At 36.7% G+C, this 19921-nt stretch overlaps 1 protein-coding gene across 1 annotated transcript in view; it reads right to left on the bottom strand.

Annotated features, from left to right (window-relative positions):
• WDR72 (WD repeat domain 72) overlaps positions 1–19921 on the bottom strand; it is a 225745-nt gene that overhangs the window by 133946 nt on the left and 71878 nt on the right. Inside the window, exon 14 of the mRNA XM_002690898.6 lies at positions 3194–3396. Within this exon, the coding sequence (XP_002690944.1) occupies positions 3194–3396 (203 nt within the window). The remainder of the gene's footprint in view (positions 1–3193; positions 3397–19921) is intronic.

Below are 19921 nucleotides of genomic sequence, written 5' to 3'. Positions count from 1 at the left end.
GATTATTTTTTCACTCATTTTACAGACAAGAAGTACAGAAAAAAAAAATTTTAAACCAACCAACCAACTAATAGACAAAAAAGGACTTCCCTCATTAAAATCTGATGAGGTAACAAAGAGTTCTGCCATGTAGAGATGATTTTAGTAAGGTTGTTTATTTTCTACCTTAAAGCTAAATTCCTCCTACTGCAATTTAAACAGTTTCTATCTTATTTTATCCTCAGCTGAATCTGAGAAAAGCAGTTCCCCATCACTAATATGATATTGTATTCCTTTAAATCCTTTAAGACTCTGGCCCTCTCCTACCCGCAAAGATTTTTCTTTATCTAGCTGCACATAATCGACTCCTCTAGCATGTCAAATTGGACCCATTTTTAAAATGTTTTATTGTATTTGTTGTTCTCTTTAAAACCTTTCCCTAAATCTATATGCACTCTTCAAATGCAAGAAGGAAAAGCGAATACAGAATCCTAATAAATGTCAAATATTACATGTTGTTCTTCCATTTAAACAATTCATGGTACCATTTGAAAATATTTCAGTTGTTTCTCACTGAAGTCTATATCAAAAAATTCTGAAACACAGAGTTACCCTACGTATTTCTAAATTTCAGACTTATTGTCTTTTTCCCCAGCTCTGAAATGAGTGTGATTTAATTCCTATCTTTAAATCTGACTTTTTTTCTTTTGAAAACTAATAAAACATTTTATTATATTAACAAAAAGGAGGATGGGGAATTTATAAGCATTCTTGAAATTTTATGCTTATCAAATTTATCAATAAAAGATTAAGATAGAGACTTCCCTTGTGGCCCTGTGGCTAAGACTCCACACTCTCAAAGTAGGGGAATTCGATCTCTGGTCAGGGAACTAGATCCCATTTGCTGCAACTGAGAGTTCGCATGCTATAACTGAAGATCCTGCATGCCGCAACTAAGACTGATGCAGCGCCCCCCCCAAAAAAAATTAAGATAAAACAGTCTTAAAGGCTTAAATCTAAGAGGATGAGATGAAGATATGAAGTACATAATTGGAGAAGCTATAACTTATAAGAAGCACAAATAAAAATAGCTCTATTTAACAGTAAGCTCAATAATAAAAGTATAGCATATAGAACAAAGGAGGTGATAGTCCTGTCTAATTCAATTCTCCAGCTCTGTTCAGAGTAAAAATTGGGGATTTTAGTCATCCAGGTAAAGGGTAGCAGCTAGGAAATAAAGTTGGAGTCAACCTAAGAGTAGGAAAACAAGACCCTAGGATTTTATTACTTTTTGGAGTCAAAAGACAGAAACAAAATTACATAAAGAAATATATACTGTTATCACCACCTAAAAGGTAGCTCTGAAGTCCTCCAAGAAACTGAATGAAATAGCAATCAGTTTACCTTCTGGGAATTGAATTAGTAAAATAGGCACTTGATAAATGAGATGTGCTCCTGCAGATCCTAGGCACCTGGCATGCATGAGTCAAGAGACATATCCAAGTTCCCATCTACTGTTCTGGCATATAATTTCCACTATAAGATACAGATTCTATTGTGAACAAAAAGCAACAAGTCACATTAAGATGGAATACATGGCAGTCTGATGGTCTTACTCACTGGGCTTTGATTACCTCCGTCTTAAAATACGTAATAGAAGTGTGGTTCAATCTCCCACTTAGGAGAGACTAAGACCCTATCACTTTCAATTTCAGTTATTATGAATGTTAAAAATATTAGTATATTGATATAATTGTCCATATAAAACATGACTCCTTGGGAATTCCTTGGGAGTCTAGTGGTTAAGGCTCTGAGCTTCCACTGCAGGGGGCACAGGCTGGATCTCTGGTCAGGGAAATAAGGTCCCACTTTCTACACAGGGCCACAAAGCAAACAAAAACCCCATGATTTCTTTAAATAAGAACATGAAAAACAGATTTGGAAAATCTGAAAACAATTATACTCAAGAAAAAAGAAATGAAAAAAAAAAAAAAAAGCTGCAGCCCAAATCGCTGGTTTTAACACCTGCAGGAGAAAGCATAGAAGTAGGTGGCCTAAATGGAGTGGAGTCTTAAAGAGGGAAATCAAAATTTAGAAAATTTTCAATGTATACCAGCCTTGACCAATAGAGAAAGTACCGTGATGGGGTGACAGCAACCATTGCATTAGCTTTTCAGAGCTCAGGGCTCTGACTTGAAGCCCATCAAGGAATCCTCTGTTAAAATTCCACTTCCCCTTTCTCCCCTACGCTATGTAGCTTTGCTACAGTGAGACTGTGCTGAGCAATGAACTGCAATCATATTTATCATTGTAAATTAAATAACTGTCATTCTAGTTTACGTATTCACTTCTTGGGTGTTTGGTTAGTGTGATTCAGTTCTCAAAAGACTGACAAACACTGACCTCACTGATAAAATCTAAACCTAGTCTTCAAACCTAAAAAGGTGATGCTCAGATGCTGGTGCCTCCACCCCCACCCCTGCAGCTTTGAGGCACAGTTTAGCAGCCGTGTTTGTTAAAGAGGACACATCCTCTCACTACATATATATATATATATATATATATATTTATATTTATATTTTTTTCCACTTAGGTATTTGACCTCTTCTTAATTTGCTTATCACAAATAAAAACAAAAAGGCATCAGAAAAATTAGATCATTGTTTGATTTCTTTTGATACACTTAGCATCTCTAGGATCATTAGCATGTCAGAATTCTAAGCCTTATTTATTACACAATGATGGAGTTTGTGTGAAACTCAAACTCCACAAACAATGATGGAGTTGTGTGGGAAAAAAAAAGGAACCAGACCACAAAATATAGGTTTCTGCCCCTCTTTCATTAAAAACCATCTAGAATTCAAGAATTCATATAAAATTGGCTCAATATTGATAAGCCAGAACATGTTTTCATCAAAAAAAGAATGCTATCAGATCAAATAAGATCAGTCGCTCAGTCGTGTCTGACTCTTTGTGACCCCATGAGTCGCAGCATGCCAGGCCCCCCTTCCATCACCTATACTCATTTAAAAATAATAATCACTCAAAAACTTATCCCAATCTACCCAAGACTGCTTGGAAGGCATGTCTGGTAGATACAATCATCTCTGAGTTGTTATCTTTGTGCTGATTTTTAATGTGCTGATGAAAGCACATTACTTCTTACTTGGGGTTGGTAATGTTTACTGTGAGCAGCAGCTTGATTTGAACTTACCTTACATGAAGACTCCACCTGCAGACCAGGGCAAGGTATTGGCCCAAACTGGGACAAGCTGGAGGACCTTTGTTCTACACTTTTGTGCTTATGTGTCTCTGAGGCCACTGGAAGTATAGATTCAGGCTTTGGAAGCTGTGAATCATCACAACAGTTAAGAATAATCTTCGCTCTTTCTCCCGTTTCATGTCTTTCCAAAGTGCCTGAAAAACAAGATTAGAAATAAAAATTTATGCAAAATATTTACCCCCAAAGAGTGAAAAGACGAAACCACTCTTAACAGAAAAATCACAATTCTTTCAGTTATCATGCCTTACTATCTCCTTGCAACCAAAGGACAGCCTGGAGCTTCCTCTAAATTATCAAACCATCGTTTTATAAAGGCTAAAATTATAGACTTGAGATACTCATATTCCTCTTTGTGCTCTTTCGTCCACTGAAATCAACAGAGCATTCAATAGTCATTAACAGTAAAATCTCCTACTTATTATACAGTATGCAAGTGATCAATACCAAACAACCATGGAATATTTTAGTGCTGTCCCCTAGCGTTCCAACTCACAAACAACAGAGAATTCACAATGCTTTTCTTGGGTTCCCAACCTTAAAATATTTCTTTTGGTAATACAGCATTTAAGTGAATAGGGGGAATAAGAACGCAGATGCCTGATGCCTTCATCTTCAGCAGTTCAGGCCTCGCTAGGGTTTTCTGGCCAGTGGTGGTATTGCTGATACTGTTGCTGTTATACATTTTGGCTTTTATTTCTTATTCTATTAGGATAGAAAAAAAATTATTTTGCCCTTTTCTCTGCCATTCTTATAGTTTCAGAATTTCAAGGTATTGACAAGTGGAGTTTAAAGTTAAAAGAAACAAGTATAAAGTGAACAAAAGTGTCAGAAAAGAATTCACAGTGTTTTTTATAAAATACATTGTCATAACACTCAGTGAAATCTCGATAAATATCAATTAATCATGACGACTGTCTCATATCAGTTATGAGTTCATTTTATTACTCATACTATATTAAATATGTACTCTATATCCTATTAAGTAAACTGGTGAAGGAAAATTAACTTTACATAGACTCTAAACACAAAATTTTAATTATTATTCCTTTCCTACCAATGAAGAAAGAAGCAGTCATACAATAATATTTGGTAAGAAGGAAAAAGATCATTCTTACTGATAGTATTAAGAAAAAATAAATTTAAAGTAATTAAAATAAGAAAATAGAAATAATGCTTCTATACCCCTATGTCTTTAGAATACATAGGTGGAGTTGAAGATTATGACTATTCACACCTTACTCATTTCTCTTTCTCTCTTCCGATATCTTTCCTTTTAGCAATAAACTACCTTGAGTTAGTGCTTTGGATTCTGAATCATTAATAGCTATTATGTTAAAATATTAGGCAGAAATTTAGTCTCTGGTCTTTTAACCGTGATATCTTTTCATTACAACATTTCTTCATTAATAAATTAATGTCTTTAACATATAAATCTTACAAATGTTATTTCTCTAAACTTTCCTTTTCCATCAAGATAGATACACCTTCAAGTAAAGCAGGCAGCAACACCAAGAAAATCTTTTCTGTTAAGGATGACAATAAGAAGAGTTTCTCAAACCAAAGATAACAGTTATTACTACAGCTATTATTACTTTCTAAAAATAACTGCATTCCAGAACTTGTAGCTGAAACATCTAAAATGCACTATCTTTGTGGAGGAGTCTCCATGAATATGATGTCACCATGGATATTTTTTTCTCCTAAGTTTTCTGTGACTACTCAAACTATAATACGGAGTAAAAAAGAGTGACTCAAGCCTACTCCCCCTGGAGTTACGGAGAATCTAATGGTAGTGCGGAGGCAAGGAACAACTGAAAATTAACTTGTTATAATATGTAAAGTAACACATAAGTTCTTTCCACTCCAAACTAAAAACCTTCCACTCTAACAAATATGGAGCAATTAATTTTGTGAGCAGTAGTTCCCACTTGGACTAATTATTAAATATACAAGATGATTAGGAGCTTCCCAGGTGGCGCTAGTGGTAAAGAACCCACCTGCCAATGCAGGAGATGTAATGTAAGAGACGCAGGTTTGATCCCTGGGTGGGGAAGATCACCTGGAGAAGGGTCTGCCAACCCACTCCAGTATTCCTGCCAGGAGAATCCCACGGACAGAGGAGCATGGCAGGTTACAGTTCATAGGGTCACACAGAGTCGGACATGACTGAAGGGACTTAGCATGCAGGACGATTAGATTATTTTGTTTCAAAGATGTAGTCAGAAGCACAAATGTGGTCAGGAGAGTGGTTAGAGTGAGTTGATTTCTTCGAAAGTTACCAGAGACAAATTGTCTTTTAATTCTCAAATGGCTGTAAAAAATGTATTTGCTTAATTATAATGACATTCTTTAAGGCATATCTACTCTCTCTTTTTCCTTTTTAATTGAAGTACAGTTGGTATATGATATTTTATAAGTTACAGGTGTACAATATAGTGATTCACCATTTTTTCAAGATTATACTCAATTTATAGTTATTATAAAATATTGATATGTTCCCTGGGTTGTACAATATATACTTGTAACTTATTTTATACCTAATAGTTTGTACCTCTTAATCCCCTACACCTATATTGCCTCTTTCTCCTAACCTGTCCCCAGTGGTAACCACTAGTTTGTTCTCTGTATCTGTGAGTTTGCTTCTTTTTTATTATATTTACTAGTTCGTTGTGTTTTTTAGATTCTACCTAAGTGATATCATGCAGTATTTGTTTTTCTCTGTCTGACTTATTTCACCTAGCATAGTACCCTCCAAGTCCATCCATGTTGTTGCAAATGGTAAAATTTCACTCTTTTTTATGGCTGGAGTAGTATTCTATTGTATGTATATGCCACATTTTCTTTATCCTTTCATCTGTTGATGGACATTTAGGTTGCTTCCGTATACTGACAGTTAATAAAGCTGTTATAGACATCGAGGAGCATGTATCTTTTCAAATTAGTGATTTTGTTTTTCTCAGATATATGCCCAGGAGTGGAATTGTTGGGTCATATGGTAGTTCTGTGGAGAAGGCAATGGCACCCCACTCCAGGACTCTTGCCTGGAAAATCCCATGGACAGAGGAGCCTGGTAGGCTGCAGTCCATGGGGTTGCGAAGAATCGGACATGACTGAGCGACTTCACTTTCACTTTCATGCATTGGAGAAGGAAATGGCTACCCATTCCAGTGTTCTTGCCTGGAGAAACCCATGGACAGAGGAGCCTGGCAGGCTGCAGGCCATGGGGTTGCAAAGAGGCAGACATGACTGAAGTGACTGAGCACTCATGCATGGTAGTTCTATATTTAGCTTTTTAAGAAACTTCACACCATTTTCTACAGTCACTGCATCAATTTACATTTCCAGCATCAGTTCATAAATGTTCCCTTTTCTCCAGATCCTTGCCAACATTTGTTACTTGTGGTCTTTTTTGATGACAGGCATTCTGACAAGTGTGAGGCTATATCTCACTGTGGTTTTGATTTGCATTTCCCTGATGATTAGCAGTGTTGAAAAATCTTTTCATGTGTATGGCCATCTACATGTCTTTGGGAAAATGTCTACTCTGTTCTTTGACTATTTTTTTAACCTATTTTTTAATGTTGACTTTATGAGCTGTTTATATATGTTGGCTGTTAACCCCTTTTCAGTCATATTATTTGCAAATATTTTCTCCCATTCAGTAAGTTGTCTTTTTGTCTGTTTATGGTCTCCTTTGCTGTAAAAGATGTTAAGTTTAATTAGGTTGCATTTGTTTATTTTTGCTTTTATTTTCCTTGCTTTAGGAGACAGATCCAAAATCAGTATTGCTATGATTTATGTCAGAGTCCTAGGCATAGCATAAGAGGAAAAAAATAGAAATCCTAAGGAAAGAAAGAAAGAAACTGTCACTGTTTACAAATGATGAGATAGTATACATAAAAAATTCTAAAAATGCTGCCAGAAAACTACAAGAGCTCATCAATGAATTCAATAAACTTGCAGGATACAAAATTAATATACAGAAATCTGTTGCATTTCTATACAGTAACAATGAACTGCCAGAAAGAGAAATAAAGGAAACAATCTCATTTATCATCATATCAAAAAGAATAAGATACTTAGGAATAAACCTACCTCAAGAGGTAAAAGATCTATATTTATAAAACTGTAAGACACTGATAAAAAATAATTGAAGATGATCTAAATAGAAACATATACCTTTTTCTTGGATTGAAAGAATATTGTTAAAATGACTATACTCCTCAAGGCAATCTACAGATTCAATGTAATCCCTATCAAAATATGAATGACATTTTTCACAGAACTAGAACAAATAATCTTAAAATTTGCATGGAAATACAGAAGAATATAAACATAGTCAAAACAATCTTGAGAAAGAAGAACAGAGCAGGAGGAATCATGCCCCCCTAAATTCAGGCTATAGTATAAAACTACAGTAACCAAAACTGTATGTTCCTGGCACAAAAAACAGAAACATAGATCAGTGGAGCATAATAGAGAATCCGAAGTATACCCATGCACGTATAGTCAATTAATCTATGACAAAGGAACGGGAAAAAGAGTCTCTTCAGTAAGCAGTGCTGGGAAAACTGGACAGCTACACATTAAAGAATGAAATTAGAATACTACTTAACACCATACACAAAAATAAACTCAAAATGGATTAAAGACCTTAATATATCAGAACCCATAAACTGCATTCTGAAAATTATAAGCTGATTTTCTAATAAGTTCAGAACAATAACTTTCATCAAAATCCTGACAGTGGAAAGACAAGGATTCCCATGTATTCCAGTTACCAATTTGACTCTTCGTTCTAAATTCATACTTTATTGTCTGCTCTGAAAATGGATATGGGTTTTTAAAATATTTTTCCTTTAATAGCTGGTGCAGTGTTAACCTTTGTAGATAAAAGGGTGCTGTAAGGACCTAGTAGAAGAAAGGGTTTTTCTTCTCTGATTGGGGGCAGCCTGGGTGGCTTCTTCCCCAGAACCAGGCTCCTGCAGTGCATGTGAGCCAGTAGATAGCAGCTTCACTTGGCACAGTCTCTGCCTGGTTTTATAACAGAGTGCCTCCAGCGAGGCATCTGCCTGTGAACTGCTTTCCCTAGTCTAAAAGTGGGCATATTTCTGGCAAGTTACACCACACCACGGCAGCTCCTCTACCATCCAGTGACCTCAGCTGTGACCTCCTCCAGCAAAGTCAGGATCATAGCCTTGGGGATGGGGCAAGTGTTTCCTTGGGCAGCTGTCTCATCTGCAGAGTAATGACGGCTCCTTAAATCTACTTTTCGTATATTCTTTAGAGTTTTCTTTAGTTCTTATTAACCTGTTCCTCCCACTGAAATTCTTTATGGTGGTTACTAATGTTTTATGTTACATGTTCTCTGTTCAAATTACTATGTCATTTCTCTCTCCTGATTACATCTTGATTAATGTATCATGATGGCGAAAGAGGAGAGTGAAAAAAGCTGGCTTGAAACTCAGCTTTAAAAACTAAGATCAGGGCATCTGGCCTCATCACTTCATGGCAGATAGAAGGGGAAAAAGTGGAAGCAGTGACAGATTTTATTTTCTTGGGCTCCAAAATCACTGTGGATGCTGACTGCAGCCATGAAATAAAAAGATGCTTGCTCCTTGGAAGGAAAGCTATGACAAACCTAGACAGTGTATTACAAAACAGAGACATCATTTTTTCCCAAAAAGGTGTGTATAGTCAAAGTCAAAGCTATGATTTTTACAGCAGTCATATACAGATGTGAGAGCTGGATCATAAAGAAATCTGAGCACTGAAGAATTGATGCTTTTGAACTGTGGTGTTGGAGAAGACTCTTGAGAGTCCCTTGGACTTCAAGGAGATCAAACCAGCAATCTTAAAGGAAATCAAGCCTGAATATTCATTGGAAGGACTGATGCTGAAGCTGAAGCTCCGATACTTTGGGCACCTGAGGCCAAGAGTTGATTCATTGGAAAAGACCCTGATTCTGGAAAAGACTGAAGGCAAAAGGAGAAGAGGGCAACAGAGAATGAGATGGTTAGATAGCATCACCAACTCAATAGACATGAATATGAGCAAACTCCAGAGGATAATGGAGGACAGGGAAGTCTGACCCGGTACAGTCAGATCTCAAAGAGTCGGACACGACTTAGTGACTGAACAATAACAGCAGTATATCATGGATAAATCACTTCTGATGCAGAATGTTCCTTTCAATTTATTCCTGAAATTATGGGATTTACATAACTTCAGGGATACACTTAAATTGTTAAAGTATAGGAGGGAGGGCATGGCTCCCTCCTATGAACACAGGATGGCTGTTCAACTCTAATAAGCTGCCTCTGGCAAGAACAGAATAGTCACTACTGCCTGAAGTATCAGAAACTGAAGGCTTATGAAACTGCTTAATTCAACTTCCAATTTCAGAGGAACCTTTCTTTTTCAAAGTGAAAAAAAAAAAAGTGAAAGGGTTAGTTTCTGAGTTGTGTCCAACTCTTTGACCCATCAGGCTCCTCTGTCCATGAAATTCTCTAGGCAAGACTACTAGAGTGGGTAGCCATTGCCTTCTCCAAAGTGAACTCAATGATAATTAGGACTTTTTCCTTTTGCACTGTACTACCTCAAGAATATGATTTAACTCACACCTAATCATGGCATCTGGTCCCATCACTTCATGGGAAATAGATGGGGAAAGAGTGTCAGACTTTATTTTTGGGGGCTCCAAAATCACTGCAGATGGTGACTGTAGCCATGGAATTAAAAAACACTTACTCCTTGGAAGAAAAGTTATGACCAACCTAGATAGCATATTCAAAAGCAGAGACATTACTTTGCCAATGAAGATCCGTCTAGTCAAGGTTATGGTTTTTCCAGTGGTCATGTATGGATGTGAGAATTGGACTGTGAAGAAGGCTGAGCACCAAAGAATTGATGCTTTTGAACTGTGGTGTTGGAGAAGACTCTTGAGAGTCCATTGGCCTGCAAGGAGATCCAACCAGTCCATTCTGAAGGAGATCAGCCCTGGGATTTCATTGGAAGGAACGATGCTAAAGCTGAAACTCCAGTACTTTGGCCACCTCATGCGAAGAGCTGACTTATTGGAAAAGACTCTGATGCTGGGAGGGATTGGGGGCAGGAGGAGAAGGGGACGACAGAGGATGAGATGGCTGGATGGCATCACTGACTCAATGGACGTGAGTCTGAGTGAACTCCAGGAGTTGGTGATGGACAGGGAGGCCTGGCGTGCTGCGATTCATGGGGTCACAAAGAGTCAGACACAACTGAGCGACTGAACTGAACTGAACTGAACTGACTCTTCATTTGGGTCCATCTGAATATGATGTAGGAACACATGTGAGTTAAATATTATTGAAAGTCACAATACCATTTCTTCCTTCAAAGTAGATGTGTAAAAAATACCATAAAATCTACCCCTGATAAAATATTCATTGTATAGAATACCTTTCATAAATATCTTACGTTTTTTCCCTATTGCTTAGTTTTTAATGAGTTTTTATACAATTTGTTTTAACCCTAACTATACAACAGTACATTAGAGAATGGAAACAATCACAAGAGAGCTTAGAACAATTAACATGCTAACAAAAAATGAAGAAAAGATGGTCCTGGCCAGTATTCCAGGCAGTTATCACTGATCCAAAATTACGTATTCATCAAGAAGCCAGTGCACCAACAAAGGAAACTATAAGCAAGGTGAAAAGACAGCCTTCAGAATGGGAGAAAATAATAGCAAATGAAGCAACTGGCAAACAACTAATCTCAAAAATATACAAGCAACTCCTACAGCTCAATTCCAGAAAAATAAATGACCCTATCAAAAAATGGGCCAAAGAACTAAATAGACATTTCTCCAAAGAAGACATACAGATGGCTAACAAACACATGAAAAGATGCTCAACATCACTCATTATCAGAGAAATGCAAATCAAAACCACTATGAGGTACCATTTCACGCCAGTCAGAATGGCTGCGATCCAAAAGTCTACAAGCTATAAATGCTGGAGAGGGTGTGGAGAAAAGGGAGCCCTCTTACACTGTTGGTGGGTGCAAACTAGTACAGCCACTATGGAGAACAGTGTGGAGATTCCTTAAAAAACTGGAAATAGAACTGCCTTATGACCCAGCAACCCCACTGCTGGGCATACACACTGAGGAAACCAGAAGGGAAAGAGACACGTGTACCCCAATGTTCATCGCAGCATTGTTTATAATAGCCAGGACATGGAAGCAACCTAGATGTCCATCAGCAGATGAATGGATAAGAAAGCTGTGGTACATATACACAATGGAGTATTACTCAGCCATTAAAAAGAATACATTTGAATCAGTTCTAATGAGGTAGATGAAACTGGAGCCTATTATACAGAGTGAAGTAAGCCAGAAAGAAAAACACCAATACAGTATACTAACGCATATATATGGAATTTAGAAAGATGGTAACAATAACCCTGTATACGAGACAGCAAAAGAGACAATGATGTATAGAACAGTTTTTTGGACTCTGTGCGAGAGGGAGAAGGTGGGATGATTTGGGAGAATGGCATTGAAACGTATAATATCATATATGAAATGAGTCACCAGTCCAGGTTCGATGCATGATACTGGATGCTTGGGGCTGGTGCACTGGGACGACCCAGAGGGATGGTATGGGGAGGGAGGAGGAAGGAGGGTTCAGGATGGGGAACATGTGTATACCTGAGGCGGATTTTTGTTGATATATGGCAAAACCAATACAATATTGTAAAGTTAAAAAATAAAATAAAATTTTGAAAAAAAAAGAAGAAGCCAGTGCACAGAAACATAAGAAACAGCCGAGCCTCTTTGCAGAGCCTAGGTCCATATTGACAATATTTCCACATGTATAGCCTGCTTTCATCACTTAATGAAAACACTGCACAACATCTTTAATTACAGTTTCACTAAATGTGAAACATCACTAATTACATTTTACACCAAAACTTTCTCTGTGGCCCCTTTTGAAACTGTGTGTCTAGCTGATGTCCTCTCTATCTGCCAAAGCTTACAGTCCTGAGACATCACTGCATGATCAATAAGAGCAGACTCAGCACCAGCCTGCCATTCACTTGAATCCTGGTTTTACCCTTTCGTGTTGTGTGGTCTTGGGCGAGTCATTTTACATTTCCGTGCCTCACTTTCCTCATCTGTGCAATGGGGATCTTAATCATTCTTACCTCACAGGGAATTAGATTGAGTAGATATGTAGAACGTCTTAGGGTGGGTTCTGGCACACAGTGGGTGCTGCGCTATCTGACAGTCTTCCTCTGATGTCCGCGGGTTCTTACCCAGCCCCTTGCGAGTAATTTAACAAACCTATTCAGCTCTGTGGCTCTAGGATCTGCCTGACTCCAGGCCTGAGCTCACTAGGCATAAGAGCAGTGTGGTCTCCTCTGCCTCCTACCTGAAACTCAAAACTCCTCCTTGCCTCTCAGGGTAGATTATAATCAAAATCAGAGTAGGATTATACATTTGCCTTACTTTTTAATCCTCCTCAGTAAACCAGGCTGGAGTCTGGCCTAAATTAAAGGCTGGATAAATACTTCTTAGTGGATTATATGACATCAGTAATGTGGCTAATGATTTTTCACGGTGGCTACACTTGGGATTAAATCCAAACTCCTTGACCCACAAGTCATATTCTTGCCCCAGCTTCCTCCCATGTCATCCTCTCCTTGTTTACAAATTAGATCTTTTTTTTGTTTGTTTAAAAAACAGTTCTTTGTTTTTAAACTTTTTATTTTGTATTGTGGTATAGCCAATTAAAAACATTGTGATAGTTTCAGGTGAACAGCAAAAGGACTCAGCCATACATGTACATGCATCCATTCTCCAAACTCCCCTCCCATCCAGGCTGCCACATAGCATTGACTAGAGTTCCATGTGCTATAAGATAAAAGAGGATCTTGCTGGTTATCCACTTTAAATATAGCAGTGTGTATGGGTCTATCCCAAACTGCTAACTATCCCTCCCCCCAACAGACTCAAAGACAAGAGAATGAATTTATGATTGCCAATGTGGGGTGGGAGATCTTTGAAAATAAATTCTTTCCAGCTAGCTCCATCTTTCTCCTTAAGTAGTAGCTTAAAGCCTCACTTCTTCAGAGAGGCTCTTCTAAAGTAAATTCTCCTCTGATGCATTGTTTTTTCTATCTCAGCTTCTTTATTTTGTAGATCTTAACACATTTGTAATTGGTATATTTTATTTGCTAGTTAAATTCAGGGTTTTCTCCCTACCAAGTGCTAAATTCTTTTTGGAAAGCAGAGTTCAACATGTGCTTGCTCAGTGAATGAATAAACCAAATTTTACTGTTTTTTTTTGTAGCAGTGGAAGGAGGTGGCTATGAAAGCATCAGAGCATGCCATGGTCTCAGTGTGACAGAAAAAAAACACCAAATTATACCCCTTTGTAAACATCAACCCTGGAGTCCAGGAGGAACTAACACTGGGAAAAGCAGCATTTACATGCCTGCTGCCTGAACCAGGTCTCAGCAATGTGGCCAAGTCTTTCCTGATTCCAAGAATCTGCAACTGGAAACACAAGTGAGTCTCTGAATGGCATATTTTAACTTGACCTGTGGAGTAGCCCATTGCTTGCTGCCTAAATGGCCTGGATAATGCAGCAGAGTTGTTTCTGCTTCCATTCAAGCAGACATGCAGAGTTAACATATGCAGTTCCAGATAGTGATCAGAGCAGAGAGACAAAGGCTTAAGCATTATCAGCAGATGAGTGAGGATTAAATCCCAATGAAATAATGTCATTTTCATCTTCAAGAGAGTATGGAATAAGATTTGTCAAGAGACCAGTATAAAACCTTTAGCAGTTTTCTACACACAAAGAGGAAAGGAAAGAAAGAAAATTCAGAAATTGTTGTAAATCAGTATGTTGTAAGAATACAGTCATATTTTAAGCGCATTGGGATTGTCAATATTTATAGGGCATTATAGTTTTTTTGTTTAGTTCTGTTTTTAAATAGGGCAAATAATACCTTTATAATATGCCTGTAATGAAATCTGATTCTGAAGTATCAATCTATTTTAAATCAAGACGTGTACCAGGAAGGATGCTGCCTTCAATAGTGACAGAACATGGCAGAGGATAAAGAGAATACATTCAGATGATAAAATATCCCTTATATATCATAGAGTTGAATATCTACATAAAGAAAAGGAAGGAGAAGTAATATTCTACACTTTGATTCCCTTCCAAAGAAGCAGAGATTGCTCCCTTGATTTTATTTCTCTTATAATCTTCCCATATTTTAAATATTTGTTATCTTCTATTTAAACATTTTTCAACTCCCACTAATATGTGTTTTCTAAAATCAACAAAATTATCATAGCCTGCTACCAATTAATGAATAGCTTTAAATTACATATTTAAAAACCCAAGCCAGATAAACTTTGTTCTACAATTTAACAACTAGGTCAGCTAAGTCTATAAGAAAACCAATACCTATAATCTCAAAACCGTCAGAAATGGTTACAAAACAAAACATAGTTACGTGATGAATACATTTGCAAACAGTGAGTAAATTAAGATTCAAAAACAATACTCAGATGGGTTAGTTTTTAACCACATTTTACGTAAATATTTTGCTTACTCAAAATTTTGTAAATAAAATTGAGATAGTAGATAATTTATTATAACTTATGGTGTTTTGCCTCAGAAGAACAGTATAAAAATAGCATTATTACAGAAACATAAAATCTTCCCAGCACACTAATATCACATATATTGTAAACCAACAAATTTTAAACAATTTGTTTAATCAAAAATTTTATCAATTAAATATTGTGCTTATTGTGGAATTGTGAAAAATCAGAATTTGGTAAATAATTCCTATCTTGTGATTAGCAATTGATATAAATTATACTTATATGACTAAAGCTTAATAGTGAGAACATGTGAGTGGACACATTATAGACTTAGGTCCTTTTTCTACATCAGGTAGGCATTTTCTAACTGACTACATCACAATATCAGGCAGTAATTAAGAGGGCAGTTATACTTCAAATTGACTGTCTCCAGAAGAGAACAGGCTGGAATAATGGCCTCACTACCACATTTAGTAGTCAAATTAATAAAATCAGGTTTCAACAAAACAGCTTATTGACAGCTATAATCAAATTCCACGTATCAAGGCATTTGACCACTGGGTCTGTTGTGAGATTTACCATTTATCTTCAGTTACACGTGAAGTTCATTGCTTTGTTCACAGAAGTGCATGGAGATCGACCTGGTGCCCTCTTCCTAACAAAACCATTTCACAGTTACTGCATCTTACTCCAGAAAATGTATAACTGATGGGGGTTCTGACCAGAGATAGGGGACCCAGGAGGTATCAAACTTAGCTAACTAGAAAATAAGGGAAGGGTGAGGATAGGAAATGGATCTGAAAACATTAAATTAGGCATAAAGGCATGCACCTCCACTCCTAGATGTATATGAATAAATTCAGCTGTAAAATAGATTGCCAAGGATGTGACTCATTTTATTCTATACAGAAGTCTTAATATGATAAACTCATGATTGGCTTCACATCAACCTTCTATACCTTAAGGGTATATAGAATACATTTTCACAAAGTCTCTGACCACCACGACCTTAACCCCAGCTCTGCCACTGCCTCTAGCACATTCAGAGCAACACTGGGATTTATCAGCTGGGTCACCTCAACCCTCACATCTAATTCTGACCGTTGACCTCTAGAAAAACAGAATAAAGGGGTGACAGTGGGGGTAGGGTGAAAGAAAAAAAGAATAAAAATACATTGAGGTTTGAAGTTGCTGACATATATAAGGATTACAAACAATACACTAATTTTAAACAAATTTGAAGGTAGAGTTTTTTGGAAAATGTATTTACTTATCAAATATTCCTCCTTTTTAAACATGTGCTAACATCATGGAAACTACTATGACTAAATTTTAATTTTTAACCTCATTCTAAGACTTCATATAATTTTAAAACCAATTTAAGAAGTGAATATTTATGGAAAAGTATTTCTATATAATGATACAAAGAATATATTTACGTTTAAAATTACCTGTTATATACAAAACATTAAAATTGTACTGCTTATAAGTATTGCAAAATGTCATTCAACCTGTATTTTTTATTCTTTTATACAAGGTATGCTTATTTTTTTACTTTTAAAATATTTCAAAAATAGTCTTTTTTCCCTCATTTTCTTGGTTGAAGATTATTTTACTTAGAGGATACAATATTCCTAGAGATTTGACTCTATCATTTATTCACTTCTGTTGTCAATTAATTTAGTTAGGTAAATATCTTACTGAGTTGATCTGGAATTTTGCAGGGAAAAATAGAGTATTGGATAAGGAAAAATCAGGAAATAGTCTCTTGAATAAGATGTTGGTTGGGTGAGGGTGGAGTCACAGGGAAAGTCACTTTTTTGTTTGAGGGACATGATGGTCATGGGAGGACAGAAACTTTTTAATTGCAATCAATTTCTCCCTGGTATATGGCAATGGTTTCCTTCAGGCAAAGACTGGGTGACCAAACCTCCAACAGGCATGTCAGCACCAATTCTCAGTGTACCTTCACTATAGTTCCGGCACACCGTGCCTCCACTTATACAATTTCATATCATGTTTTTGTACCCAGCTACACAAAAAGCTTCTCCTATCTCTTCGTTCTTCCATTCCAAACACTATCCTAACTGAACACCAATATGACAGGTAGAATTCTACGAATAATCCCCAATAACCTCATCCTTAAGTGAATCTTTCCCTTGTGAATACAATTACAGCACTTCAGTGATTATGTTGTTACATGGCAAAAAGTAACACTGCATATATAATTAAAGTTTCTAATTTGCAGACCTTAAAATAGGGAGATTATTCAAGTGGGCCAGGCCGAATAGCAATTTTTCTCCAGCTGATAGGAGAGGGGTACATCAGAGAGATTTAAAAGCATAAGAAGGAAGCAAAGTGTCATTTTTTTTTTAAAGTTTTGCTCTTATTTTACTAGGAGCATGATCCTCCATCTCTATATTTCAAAATTATGCCATTAAAACTTTAAGGCTGGCCCCATGTGGTGTGCCTGAGAAGACCAATAAACAAGAAGCCATCTTCAATGCTCAGCAAAAACACACAAACAAAATATTTGTAGGATGGCAGTTGCACAACTTAGAGTAATTTTTTTTTGTCATGTTCTCTTTGGCCAAACACATTTGCAAGAAATGAGTTTCCATTCCCTCTGGCTTTAGTTCTCTGTATGGTGTCTGTACCATAGGATGTCTGAGAAGCCTATAGGTATGTAGGAGATTTAGGGAAAATTTGGGCTAGAGGTTATATTAATTCTCATTTACTAGAACCATCTGACTTTATTTTTTAGATAACTTTTCTGTTTATTTTAAAAAATGTTTTTGGAATACAATTGATTTACAGTGTTTTAGTTTCAGGTGTACAGCAAAGTGATTTTTTTTTTTTTTAAGATTCTTTTCCATTATAAGTCATTACAAGATTTTTTTTTTCTCTAAGAGTGTATATTAAAGACATTTATTGCAGCAATTTTGCTGTAGCAAATACAAAACATATAAAAAACAACTGGTTGTACACTGAATCTGAGGCATAGTTTAAGAAAATACGGTAGATGCAACTTTCAAACTTTAGAATTCTTTAGAATTTTTCTTCTAGCTAGAATATTATTCTAATTAGTCAAATTTATATCTAAAGGCTTTGAAGTATATCTATGACCTGCTAGTGTTGTTTTTTTTTTTAATTTAATTTTATTTTTAAACTTTACAAATTGTATTAGTTTTGCCAAATATCAAAATGAATCCACCACAGGTATACATGTGTTCCCCATCCTGAACCCTCCTCCCTCCTCCCTCCTCATACCATCCCTCTGGGTCGTCCCAGTGCACCAGCCCCAAGCATCCAGTGATGACTTTGAAGATAGAGGAAACCAGGAAGAAGAATCAGGGAGTGGCCTGGAGGAGTAACAGCACCTACAGCTAGCAAACAACCTCAGACCTGTAACCACAAAGAACTAAAATTTGCCCAGGACTGAATGAGCATAGAATGGAATTCTTCCTAAAAGCCTCCAGTTCACAGTCCAGTTGGCTGAACCTTGAATTCAAGTCTAAGCAGAGAACCTGGTTGAGCTCACCTGGACTTAGAGAACTGAGAGTTAGTGAATGGGTGTTGTTTCAAGTTGCTAAATCTACGGTGATCTCTTACACGGCAGCAGGGAACTAATGCAACCTCAAGCCTAAGCAGAGAACCTGGTTGAACCTGGACTTACAGAACTGTGAGTTAATGAATGGGTGTTGTTTCAAGTTGCTGAATCCACGGTGACCTCTTACGCGGCAGCAGGGAACTAATGCAAGTAGTACTTGTGGCCGTACTTTTACTTCAGACAGATTTAGATTTCAGATTTTGTTGTTGTTGTTTCCACTATCTTACAAGTGGAAGTCTGCTTCTTAAGCAAAATAAATAACTAAATACATAATTGTGTAAAGTCATAAAAACAACCATGAAGCCTGGCTAGACATTTCATACTTTTTAATAACTCCCTTCTACCCTCATTCTCTGAGTATTAGGAACCATGAAGAGATTCACTAAATAGCTGAGATTGAGCTTTAATATACACCTCAAAAATTGCCTGGGACTTTCCTGACGGTTCAGTGTTTGGGGCTTTGCCATCCAGGGCAGGGTGTGAGGGTTTGAACCTTGGTCAGGGAGCTGGGATCCCATATGCCTCATGGCCCAAAAACCAAAACATAAAACAGAAGCAATATTGTAACAAATTCAATAAGACTTTTTAAATGGTTCATATTTTTAAAAAATCTTTTAAAACAATGCCTTTTAAAGCTCTCAATTATTTCAGAAGGAACTATACATAAAATATATTTTTTCTCCTTATCATCTTCATTAAAATTGCCATTAGCTATCATTAATTGAGTATATTTTCAGCTTTGCTTAGCACTTAATACACATCTTATTTAATTCTTAATGCAGGAAGGTACACAAAACTGAGGTTGAAAAAGGATAAGTTTCAGGGTATTTGTGTGTCCTGTGGTTGAGGAAGTGGTTAGGGAAGGTATTTTGACTAAAAGCTAGGAAAGGCAAGAAGAATGCCGAGGAGTGGTGTTACATTTCCACCACAGACCATGAGGAATGGCATCTTCGGGGCTAAGTTTAAACTAAATAAGGAGAAGACAATTGAAGAAAGTGTTTGACTGGTGAGGTAGTCAGGAAAGTCTTCAACAGGTCATGTAAGAGATGATGAAGATTCCAATCCATCTGGCCTTAAAGTATCTTGTTTTTAAATATTTTTCTACTTCTGAAGTATACTACATAATTCCATGATTTACTGGAGACTTACAAAATAAATGCAGAATGTAGCTTATCTTTCAGATGATCCAAGTTCATCACTAGACACTGTTGACAGTCTTGAGGTTAAGAAGCAGTAATGCCCTTTGGAATTACTGAGATAAGTTAATAGTGTTTTTCGGTGGGTTCTTAACTCTATAGAACCATTTCCTTTTCCTTATTCTTTAGCCAGAGCATTTTATCCTATTCTTCTCACCAGCATCACTGTTTCTATAATTTATAATCTGCTGCCACTTCCTCTAGGTGATTTGTATGTAGTTGGATACACCTTATACAGTG

Source organism: Bos taurus, chromosome 10, assembly GCF_002263795.3.
Source record: "Bos taurus isolate L1 Dominette 01449 registration number 42190680 breed Hereford chromosome 10, ARS-UCD2.0, whole genome shotgun sequence".
Lineage (NCBI taxonomy): Eukaryota > Metazoa > Chordata > Mammalia > Artiodactyla > Bovidae > Bos > Bos taurus.
This window is presented reverse-complemented; position numbering and strand designations above follow the sequence as displayed.